Source organism: Salmo trutta, unplaced genomic scaffold, assembly GCF_901001165.1.
Source record: "Salmo trutta unplaced genomic scaffold, fSalTru1.1, whole genome shotgun sequence".
In the NCBI taxonomy this organism is placed as follows: Eukaryota; Metazoa; Chordata; class Actinopteri; order Salmoniformes; family Salmonidae; genus Salmo; species Salmo trutta.
The window spans coordinates 712,684-725,344 of NW_021823509.1; the positions used below are offsets into that span (position 1 = coordinate 712,684).

Here is a 12,661-nt window from a genome sequence, read left to right on the forward strand (position 1 = left end):
GCAAGTAAAACACCATGGAACCACTCAGCCGTCATACCACTCAGGAAGGAGACGTGTTCTGACTCCTAGAGATGAACGTATTTTGGTGCGAAAAGTGAAAATCAATCCCAAAACTATAGCAACGGACCTTGTGAAGATGCTGGAGGAAACAGGTACAAAAGTATCTATATCCACAGTGAAACGAGTCCTATATCGACATAACCTGAAAGGCCGCTCAGTAAGGAAGAAGCCACTGCTCCAAAACCGATATAAAAAAGCCAGACTACAGTTTGCAACTGCACATGGGGACAAGATCATACTTTTTGGAGAAATGTCCTCTGGTCTGATGAAACAAAAATAGAACTGTTTGGCCATAATGACCATCGTTATGTTTGGAGGAAAAAGTGGGAGGCTTGCGAGCCGAAAAACACCATCCCAACTGTGAAGCACGGGGTGGCAGCATCATGTTGTGGGGGTGCTTTGCTGCAGGAGGGACTGGTGCACATCACAAAATAGATGGCATTATGAGGCAGGAAAATGATGTGGATATATTGAAGCAACATCTTAAAACATCAGTCAGAAAGTTAAAGCTTGGTTGCAAATGGGTCTTCCAAATGAACAATGACCCCAAGCATACTTCCAAAGTTGTGGCAAAATGGCTTAAGGACAACAAAGTCAAGGTATTGGAGTGGCCATCACAATGCCCTGACCTTAATCCTATAGAAAATTTGTGGGAAGAACTGAAAAAAGCGTGTGCGAGCAAGGAGGCCTACAAACCTGACTCCGTTACACCAGCTCTGTCAGGAGGAATGGGCTACAATTCACCCAACTTATTGTGGGAAGCTTGTGGAAGGCTACCTGAAGCGTTTGACCCAGGTTAAACAATTTAAAGGCAATGCTACCAAAAACTAATTGAGTGTATCTAAACTTCTGACCCACTGGGAATGTGATGAAAGAAATAAAAGCTGAAATAAATAATTCTCTCTACTATTATTCTGACATTTCACATTCTTAAAATAAAGTGGTGATCCTAACTGACCTAAGGCAGGTAATTCTTACGAGGATTAAATGTCAGGAATTGTGATAAACTGATTTTAAATGTATTTGGCTAAGGTGTATGTAAACTTCCGACGTCAACTGTATATACAAATGATGATATGATAAATTCAATTACATTGTGAATGAATAAGCCTTTTCATAATTATAATATGTCCACATATAGTTATAATCTGTTTTAGGAACAGCTACCCAAAATATTTCACCTTCTTTATTCTTTATTACTTTACCAAACATTAGTGATAGTCAAAATCTATCAAATGTGTGATTGTCTAAACATTTGAGCCATTGAAACAGTGTGCTTTCCTCCTATAGACAAGGGGAGAAGGGCTGTGTAAAGGGTTGGATTTTGTCATGCTGAGAATATGCAATGTGTACGTTTATTCAACAGGGGACGTTTACATGGTCATAGGAAGGTCTGGATTGCTGTCTTCTGACTTATTGAATGGTGGGAAATCAATCAAATAAGTCATTCTAATAGTCATTAGTCAATGCCAGTTTTCGTGGACTGTCAGTTTAAGATGATTGATGTTTGTATTATTAGATATATGTGTATATATTGTCCCATGTTACTGGCCTTAACTCCAGCCGTACTCCATTTGAATGGATGATTTTGGCAACCATCATAGCTAACTGTATCGTCCTGGCTCTGGAACAGCATTTACCTGAGAATGACAAAACTCCTCTTTCTGAGAGACTGGTGAGTACAACTCTCTCTCTCTCTCTCTCACACACACACACACACCAACACACACACACACACACACACACACACAACAAAGGTGCACACAATGCTCTTTTTCGAAATGCCATAGTCTAACCCTCTCTCTCTCTCTCCCTCCCTCCCTCCTTTCCTCTCTCTCCCCCTCTCTCTCTCTCTCCTCCTCCTCCCTCCTCTCCTCCTCCCTCCTCTCCTCTCTCTCTCTCTCTCTCTCTCTCTCTCTCTCCCCTTCTCTCCATTAGGATGATACAGAGCCCTACTTCATAGCCATCTTCTGTTTTGAGTCAGGTATAAAGATTCTTGCTCTGGGCTTTGCCCTCCATAAGGGCTCCTACCTGAGGAATGGATGGAACGCTATGGACTTTGTAGTAGTGCTCACTGGGTAAGTACATTATTGTTGCATTGTATTATACCATAACTACTGTCTACATACCATACATCAGGGATTATACCATAACTACTGTCTACATACCATACTATCAGGGATCATTACCATAACTACTGTCTACATACCATACATCAGGGATCATACCATAACTACTGTCTACATACCATACATCAGGGATCATACCATAACTACTGTCTACATACCATACATCAGGGATCATACCATAACTACTGTCTACATACCATACATCAGGGATTATACCATAACTACTGTCTACATACCATACAACAGGGATCATTACCATAACTACTGTCTACATACCATACATCAGGGATCATTACCATAACTACTGTCTACATACCATACATCAGGGATCATTACCATAACTACTGTCTACATACCATACATCAGGGATCATTACCATAACTACTGTCTACATACCATACATCAGGGATCATTACCATAACTACTGTCTACATACCATACATCAGGGATCATTACCATAACTACTGTCTACATACCATACATCAGGGATCATTACCATAACTACTGTCTACATACCATACATCAGGGATCATTACCATAACTACTGTCTACATACCATACATCAGGGATCATACCATAACTACTGTCTACATACCGTACATCAGCGATTGTCAACTGGCGGTCCGCGGGCCAAGTTGGGATGATTTTGTACTAGTGCTCAGTGTGTGTTCACATGCTAATATGCCTGATGCAAGTGACACCTTCTCACAGTACACACACACACACACACACACACACACACACACACACACACACACACACACACACACACACACACACACACACACACACACACACACACACACACACACACACACACACACACACACTATTGATGTCATTGCTGGAAACCCTTATGTGTGTACATGTAGTCTGGTCCCATCTTATGTGTGTACATGTAGTCTAGTTCCATCTTATGTGTGTACATGTAGTCTGGTCCCATCTTATGTGTGTACATGTAGTCTGGTCCCATCTTATGTGTGTACATGTAGTCTAGTCCCATTTTATGTGTGTACATGTAGTCTGGTCCCATCTTATGTGTGTACATGTAGTCTAGTCCCATCTTATGTGTGTACATGTAGTCTAGTCCCATCTTATGTGTGTAGATGTAGTCTAGTCCCATCTTATGTGTGTACATGTAGTCTAGTCCCATCTTATGTGTGTACATGTAGTCTGGTCCCATCTTATGTGTGTAGATGTAGTCTGGTCCCATCTTATGTGTGTACATGTAGTCTGGTCCCATCTTATGTGTGTACATGTAGTCTGGTCCCATCTTATGTGTGTAGATGTAGTCTAGTCCCATCTCTTGGCTCCCGTCCATGTGTGTCTGGACTGAGGAAACTCCAGGATCAATGGCCCCCTGATCAGTCTAAAGATCAATATCCTGATGTATGGCAGACAGACAGACAGACAGAGACTGACTGATATCTATATATATACTGTAGATAGTGTGTGTGTGTGTGTGCGTTCAAAAGAGAAAGAAGAAAGAGAGATGCAGGGGAGAGTGAGACAGGAGGGTGTGTTTGTTTGATGTGTGATCCAAAAATGGCTGCTGTGCCGTAGCAAGTGAGCAGCATGTCGAGAGAGAGGAGCTGAGAGAGAGAGGGGAGCTGAGAGAGAGAGAGAGGAGCTGAGAGAGAGGAGCTGAGAGAGAGGAGCTGAGAGAGAGAGAGGAACTGAGAGAGAGAGAGGAACTGAGAGAGAGAGAGGAGCTGAGAGAGAGGGGGGAGCTAAGAGAGAGAGAGAGGGGCTGAGAGAGAGGAGCTGAGAGAGAGGAGCTGAGAGAGAGAGAGAGAGGAGCTGAGAGAGAGAGGGGAGCTGAGAGAGAGAGAGAGGAGCTGAGAGAGAGGAGCTGAGAGAGAGGAGCTGAGAGAGAGAGAGGAACTGAGAGAGAGAGAGGAGCTGAGAGAGAGGGGGGAGCTAAGAGAGAGAGAGAGGAGCTGAGAGAGAGAGGGGAGCTGAGAGAGAGAGAGGAGCTGAGAGAGCAGCAGCAGTAAAATGAGGGGTTAGACTAATGTGAGAAAAAGGGGGGATGGGTGAAAGAAAAGGAAGACCTGGAAAGATACACAGCATGTAGAGAGAGGGAAAGGAGGACATTAAGATATACAGTCAGCTGGGGTAGACACACACACACACACCCACACACACACACACACACACACAGCAGAGGTCTCGTTTGACAAGGTGTGTGTGTGTAATCAGGGCATCACCCTCTCCATCGCTGTCTCCCTTTAATGAGCACACACACACACACACACACACACACACACACACACACACACACACACACACACACACACACACACACACACACACACACACACACACTGAGGCTAGATCAGAGTGGCGCTGCAGGGAGCAACAAGCAGGGCACCAGTGAAATGTCACCTCACAGAGAGAGAGGAGGGAGGGAGAGAGAGAGGGAAGAGACAGAGAGGAGGTGTCGAGGGGGACATAGAGATAGAGAGAGGAGAGATAGAGAGGAGGTGTCGAGGGGGACATAGAGATAGAGAGGAGGTGTCGAGGGGGACATAGAGATAGAGAGGAGGTGTCGAGGGGGACATAGAGATAGAGAGGAGGTGTCGAGGGGGACATAGAGACAGAGAGGAGGTGTCGAGGGGGACATAGAGATAGAGAGGAGGTGTCGAGGGGGACATAGAGACAGAGAGGAGGTGTCGAGGGGGACATAGAGATAGAGAGGAGGTGTCGAGGGGGACATAGAGATAGAGAGGAGGTGTCGAGGGGGACATAGAGATAGAGAGGAGGTGTCGAGGGGGACATAGAGATAGAGAGGAGGTGTCGAGGGGGACATAGAGATAGAGAGGAGGGGTCGAGGGGGACATAGAGATAGAGAGGAGGTGTCGAGGGGGACATAGAGATAGAGAGGAGGTGTCGAGGGGGACATAGAGATAGAGAGGAGGTGTCGAGGGGGACATAGAGATAGAGAGGAGGTGTCGAGGGGGACATAGAGATAGAGAGGAGGTGTCGAGGGGGACATAGAGATAGAGAGGGGAGAGAGAGAGAGACAAGGAAAGGGGAAAGAGAGAATAGTATTGAAGGCACTGACACAGGAATGGACGGAGATAGAGATAGAGATAGAGATAGAGATAGAGATAGAGATAGAGATAGAGATAGAGATAGAGGGAGGAGGGTGAAGGGGGAAGATATATATGTATTTGTAGTTATTTTTACCTTTTTTTAACTAGGGAGGAACATAAGGAAATGTATGGGAGGGAAAGAGAGAGGAAAATGTGTAGAGACTGTCAGCTGCTTTATATACTTCCTATCTTCCCATTCTCCCTCCTCTCCTCTCTCTTTCTCACCCATCTTCCTCTCTCTGTGTCAGTCAGACCTCTCAATTTATACTTCCTATCTTCCCATTCTCCCTCCTCTCCTCTCTCTCCCCACTCTCTCTTTCTCACCCATCTTCCTCTGTCTGTGTCAGTCAGACCTCTCAATTTGGGTTTGCCCTGGAGACTGCGCATGTGCGCGTGTGTGCACTGTAAAAGTGTGGGGGATGCTGCTATTGTAAGTAGAGGTGGTGAATCTGCTGTATGGTTTATGAGAGCGAGAGAGAGAGAGAGAGAGAGAGAGAGAGAGAGAGAGAGAGAGAGAGAGAGAGAGAGAGACCTCAGAACACTTCTCTGTGAGTCCACCAGCAGCTCTAAGGAAGAGCAATAAGGAAGCGAGAGGGAAAGACGGAGAGAGAGCAGGGAGTATTGCAGTGGTAACGTCACGTCACTCTGTCTCTCTTCCCCCTGGCTCTGGAAAACAGGAGAGAGAGAACAAGAGGGAGGGAGAGAGAGAGGAGAGAGAGAGGGAGCGGGAGAGTGAATAGGGAGGAGCAATGGGGTGAAAAGGAATGGATGGTGGATTGCACTGGTAAGAGGGAGCGAGAGAGAGAAGGGAGAGGTAGAGAGATGAGAGCGTGACGGAGGGAGAGGGAAAAGAGGGATGCAGGTATGATGATGGTGATACATAGAGTGAGGGATGGAGGCAGAGAGAGAGAGGTCTGGGAGCAGGGAAAAGGATGGGAGGAGAAGGAGAGAAAGTGAGTGATTAAGAGATGGGGAGGAGAGAGAGGGAAATGAGATAGCAAACACGTTGAGTAGAGGGAAGGAGAGCAAACGTGTGGTGTGTGTGTGTTTGCGTGTCTATGTATCTGTGTGTGTGTGTGTGTGTGTGTGTGTGTGCGTGCGTGCGTGTGTGTGTGTGCATGTGTGTGCTGCGGTAACCTGGTTTTCATTGGTGCAGATGATCAATCACCTGTACAGCCTTGAGACACAGACTCTCTCTAACAGCCTTATCCTGTGCTCCGACACACACACATAGACAGATACATAGACACGCAAACACACACCATACGCACACACACGCACAGCATCACTATGCAGCATCACTATGCACACTGTCAGGGACCGGCTCGAAGCCCGCAACAAAAAGTGAGACAACGTGGAGATAAGGAATAACAAAGATATATTTATTAACTGAGGTAACCTATATACAATGAACAATGGTGTGTGTAGACAGTAATCTGTAGCGTCAGTGAGTGGTCGCGTGTATAGCTGTGATGAGGAGGGTTGAAAGATGCCAAAGCAAACAATCAAACAAACCGGCCACAAAAATGCCACAACCAAACTCAGTGTGTCTGCATGGAGAGAGTCTCCCCAATGAATGAGGAAGAGGTGTATTTATCCTGGGACACACCCGGGCCCAGGTGTTTCCCATGTAGCTGACGACCCTCCCAACTCCGCCCACCGGCATCCTAATGCGGAAAACAAGAGCAAAGAGAAAGAATTCAGCAGACAGAGTGGGAGGGTTGTCACAACACACAGACACACACACACACACACACACACACACACACACACACACACACACACACACACACACACACACAGACAACATCGAACTATACGCACACATACACACACACAGATGCACAGGCACACACAGCATCACCAGGCATGGCCTAAATACATAGACTCAAAAGATGCTCAGTACAGTACCCACAGATAGATTTCCATAATCACTCAAATAAAATGCTCAACTAGATATTTCATGTATTATTTAAAAGCTTGTTTGTTTTGTAACCTACACTATGCTCTACCTGTCCAGTCTGCGTGCGCATGTGTGTGTGTGTGTCTGCGTGCACGTACGTGTGTGTGTGTGTTGAGCTAACAGTGATGAGTGATAAACTCAAGGCATCGAATCTCTTTGTGTGTGTCTGCACTGCAAGTCGTGACTGAGTCTGCCACTGCGGCCATGTGAGACGTGTGTGTATTAGTGTGTGGTGACTTCATTCTTGGCACACACATGGGGAAGAGAGACATGGAGAAGTAGAGAGACAGAGCGAGAGGGAAGGAGAGAGGTAGATACAGAGCGAGAATGATAGAGAAAGGGAGGGAGAGAGAGATAGCGAGAAGGAGGAAGTGTATTCTCCTGCCTATATAGTATTCATGTCAGTCAACATTTCATTGGTTTAGAACGAAATGGGTAACTGCCATTATGATGTCACAATGTAATGTAGCTAAGTGTCCTGTCCTCTACTGCAGCTGGCTGAACCTAATGACTACCTAAGGGCTTCATGGCACATTCATAACTCATGCATAACACATTCATAAGTAGTATGTATGCATTCAGCTAGTGTCTTGACCTTTACTGCAACAAAGTCGGAATGAGGAAAGAAAGTTAACAGAAGGACTAAATAACTCATACATAACACACACACTACTAGTTTGGGGTCACTTAGAAATGTCCTTGTTTTTTAAAGAAAGCAATTTTTTTGTCCATTTAAAATAGCATGAAATTGTTCAGAAATACAGTGTAGACATTGTTAATGTTGTAAATGACTATTGTAGCTGGAAACGGCAGATTAAATAGCACCCGCAAAACACCAGTCTCAACGTCAACAGTGAAGAGGCGACTCCGGGATGCTGGACTTCTAGGCAGAGTTGCAAAGAAAAAAACATATCTCAGACTGGCCAATAAAAATAAAAGATTAAGATGGGCAAAAGAACACAGACACTGGACAGAGAAGCTCTGCCTAGAAGGCCAGCATCCCGGAGTCACCTCCTCACTGTTGACGTTGAGACTGGTGTTTTGTGGGTACTATTTAATGAAGCTGCCAGTTGAGGACTTGTGAGGCGTCTGTTTCTCAAACTAGACACTCTATATTACTTGTCCTCTTGCTCAGTTGTGCACCGGGGCCTCTCACTCCTCTTTCTATTCTGGCTAGAGTCAGTTTGCTCTGTTCTGTGAAGGGAGTAGTACACAGCGTTGTACGAGATCTTCAGTTTCTTGGCAATTTATCACATCGAATAGCCTTCATTTCTCAGAACAAGAATAGACTGACGAGTTTCAGAAGAAAGTTATTTGTTTCTGGCCATTTTGAGCCTGTAATCGAACCCACGAATGCTGATGCTCCAGATACTCAACTAGTCTAAAGAAGGCCAGTGTTATTGCTTCTTTAATCAGAACAACAGTTTTCAGCTGTGCTAACATAATTGGAAAAGGGTTTTCTAATGATCAATTAGTCTTTTAAAATGATAAACTTGAATTCGCTAACACAACGTGCCATTGGAACACAGGAGTGATGGTTGCTGATAATGGGCCTCTGTACGCCTATGTAGATATTCCATTAAAAATCTGCCGTTTCCAGCTACAATAGTCATTTACAACATTAACAATGTCTACATTGTATTTCTGATGAATTTGATGTTATTTTAATGGACAAAAAAATGGCTTTTCTTTCAAAAACAAGGACATTTCTAAGTGACCCCAAACTTTTGAACGGTAGTATACATAGGCAGTATGTAAGTCATGGAGCTGTTTAATGTAGTCGTTTACAGTAGCTAGTGTTCTCTACCGCTGCAACTTGGTCAGATGGTAACCCCTAAAGGCTATATAAGGACTTCATAACATATTCATAACCTATACATAACACATTTGTAAGCAGTACGTATGCATTTAGCTAGTGTTCTGTCCTCTTCTGCAACTTGGTCAGATGGTAACACCTAAAGGCTTTATAAAGACTTCATAACATATTCATAACCTATACATAACACATTTGTAAGCAGTACTTATGCATTTAGCTAGTGTTCTGTCCTCTTCTGCAATGTGGTCAGATGGTAACATTTCATTTGAACTGTACCTACACTACATGACCAAAAGTATGTGGACACCTGCCCGTTGAACATCTCATTCCAAAATCATGGGCATTAATATGGAGTTAGTCTCCCCTTTGCTGCTATAACAGCCTCCACTCTTCTGGGAAGGCTTTCCTCTAGATGTTGGAACATTGCTGCGGGGGACTTACTTCTATTCAGTCAAAAGAGCATTAGTGAGGTCAGGCACTGATGTTGAGCGATTAGGCCTGGCCCGCAGTCAGCGTTCCAATTCATCCCAAAGGTGTTTGATGTGGTTGAGGTCAGGGCTCTGTACAGGCCAGTCAAGTTCTTCCACACTGATCTCGACAAACCATTTCTGTACGGACCTCGCTTTGTGCACAGGGGCATTGTCATGCTGAAACAGGGAAGGGCCTTCCCCAAACGGTTGCCACAATGTTGGAAGTACAGAATTGTCTAGAATGTCATTGTATGCTGTAGCGTTAAGATTTCCCTTCACTGGAACTAAGGGGCCTAGCCAGAACCATGAAAAACATCCCCAGACCATTATTCCTCCGCCACCAAACTGTACAGTTGGCACTATGCATTGGGGCAGGTAGTGTTCTACGGCATCCGTCAAACCAAGATTCGTTCATTGGACTGCCAGATGGTGAAGCATGATTCATCACTCCAGAGAACGTGTTTCCACTGCTCCAGAGTCCAATGGCGGCAAGCTTTATACCACTTTAGCCAACACTTGGCACTGGGCATGGTGATCTTAGGCTTGTGGTCGGCTGCTCGGCCATGGAAACCCATTTCATGAAGCTCCCGACTAACAGTTATTGTGCTGACGTTGCTTCCAGAGGCAGTTTGGAACTTGGTAGTGAGTGTTACAATCGAGGACAGACGATTTTTATGTGCTACGCGCTTCAGCACTCGACCGTCACATTCTGTGAGCTTGTGTGGCCTACCACTACACAGCTGAGCCGTTGTTGTTCCTAAACGTTTCCAATGCAGTGTTCTGTCCTCTGTTGCAGGTGGACCTACATAAGGACATGATTTACCAACATAAAGACCTCATAACACATGCATAACCCATACATAACACATTCATAGCACGTTCATAACCCATACATAACACATTCATTGCACGTTCATAACCCATACATAACACATTCATAGCACATTCATAAACCATACATAACACATTCATAGCACATGCATAACCCATACATAACACATTCATAGCACATTCATAACCCATACATAGCACATTCATAACACATTTATAACCCATTTACAGTAGCTAGTGTCCTGTCCTCTGCTGCAACTGGGTCAGAGCTAAGAAAAGAAAGTGTATGTTTGTCCCCTCTCCATTTAAAAAATCCCCAATGTGATTTGAATGATGCTTAGCAACAGCACCATTTCAACTGATGTTAACACAGTTGGACTTCAGAGATACCAACAGGAAGGAATGGAGGTTATCTGGAACGCTGAAATGTACTGTATGGGAGAGAGAGAGAAACAAAGTCTACATGTACAGTATATGAGAAAGGATATGTGAAGGAGAGAGGGGGATAGCAAGAGGAGGAGAAGGAGAGGTTGAAAAAGAGAGAGAGGAAGACAGAAGGATAGAGAGATGGATAGGAAGAGAGGCAGAGAGGAGAGAGCTGGCAGAGAGAGATAGGGAGGGAGAGTGACAGAGAGCGAGGGAGGAGAGAGAGGAGAAAGCTGGCAGAGAGAGGCAGGAAGGAAGAGAGAGCGACAGAGAAAGAGGGAGGAGAGAGAGAAGGAGAGAGCTGACAGAGGCAGGGAGGAAGAGAGAGCGACAGAGAAAGAGGGAGGAGAGAGAGAAGGAGAGAGCTGACAGAGGCAGGGAGGAAGAGAGTGACAGAGAAAGAGGGAGGAGAGAGAGAAGTGGTACCCGTGTGAATATTGTCCCGCTGCCATAAATTCCATTATCATTATAAGCCTGCAGTCATTTAGAGGCCTGACTCTCAGCTAAACACGAGGACACTGTACCTACCCTATAGGACAAACACACACACACACACCACATACACACACACACACACACACACACCACACACACACACACAGGATAGAGCGCACACACACACACACACACACACACCACATACACACACACATACCACATACAGACACACACACACACACAGACACACACAGACACACATACACACACCCCACACACACATTCACATACAGGATAGAGCGCACACACACACACACACACACACACACACACACACACACACACACACACACACACACACACACAGGATAGAGCATGCACACTTACACACAAACACACTCATTGAGTAGCTGATGTCCTTGCGAATGCCAGATCCCACGCTGGTCCCCACAGAGAAACAGGTGGAGGATCAGCTAGCCAGGGAGAGGGGGACAGGGGGATGAGGGAGGGATGGAAAGAAGGAGGGAGTGTAGAGGAGAGAGAGGGGGAATGTGAGGGCAGGAGAGAGAAAAGGCCAAAGGATGGAGTGGGGACAAGGTGACGAGAAAGGAGAGAGGGACAGCTGGTCACAGATGAGAGAGAGAGAGAGAGAGAGAGAGAGAGAGAGAGAGAGAGAGAGAGAGATGAATGAGTTGGACATAACCAGAAGGAGGAAGCATTCATCCCTCCATCCCTCTTTTTACTGCTCTCTCCTTCATCCTCCCTTCGCCTGACTGGTCTGGAGGATTGGCAGACTGGAGGAGGCGAGGAAGCAAGGGAGAGATAAAAAGAGGGAAAGGAGAGAGGGACAACGGAGAGAGGGAGAGAGAGTGAGTGGGCAGGTGGAGGAAGGATGTAGAGATACTGTGGTGAGCAGGGGATGGACAAGGGAAGGAAGGATGGGAGGGGAGAGAGGAAGGTAGGGAGGGGGTGACTGGACTGGATGGCTAGAGGGGGTGACTGGACTGGATGGCTAGAGGGGGTGACTGGACTGGATGGCTAGAGGGGGTGACTGGACTGGATGGCTAGAGGGGGTGACTGGACTGGATGGTTAGAGGGGGTGGCTGGACTGGATGGCTAGAGGGGGTGACTGGACTGGATGGCTAGAGGGGGTGACTGGACTGGATGGCTAGAGGGGGTGGCTGGACTGGATGGCTAGAGGGGGTGACTGGACTGGATGGTTAGAGGGGAGACTGGACTGGATGGCTAGAGGGGGTGACTGGACTGGATGGCTAGAGGGGGTGACTGGACTGGATGGCTAGAGGGGGTGACTGGACTGGATGGTTAGAGGGGGTGACTGGACTGGATGGCTAGAGGGGGTGACTGGACTGGATGGTTAGAGGGGGTGTCTGGACTGGATGGCTAGAGGGGGTGACTGGACTGGATGGCTA

General features: G+C 46.1%; 1 protein-coding gene across 1 annotated transcript in view; it reads left to right on the forward strand.

The window, feature by feature from the left end:
* The first annotated feature begins 1,610 nt into the window (after positions 1 to 1,610).
* Positions 1,611 to 12,661, forward strand: part of LOC115191199 (voltage-dependent P/Q-type calcium channel subunit alpha-1A) — a 120,319-nt gene continuing 109,268 nt past the window's right edge. Inside the window, exons 1-2 of the mRNA XM_029749139.1 lie at positions 1,611 to 1,735; positions 1,999 to 2,138. Coding sequence (XP_029604999.1) covers positions 1,643 to 1,735; positions 1,999 to 2,138 — 233 coding nt within the window. The 5' untranslated portion in view covers positions 1,611 to 1,642. The remainder of the gene's footprint in view (positions 1,736 to 1,998; positions 2,139 to 12,661) is intronic.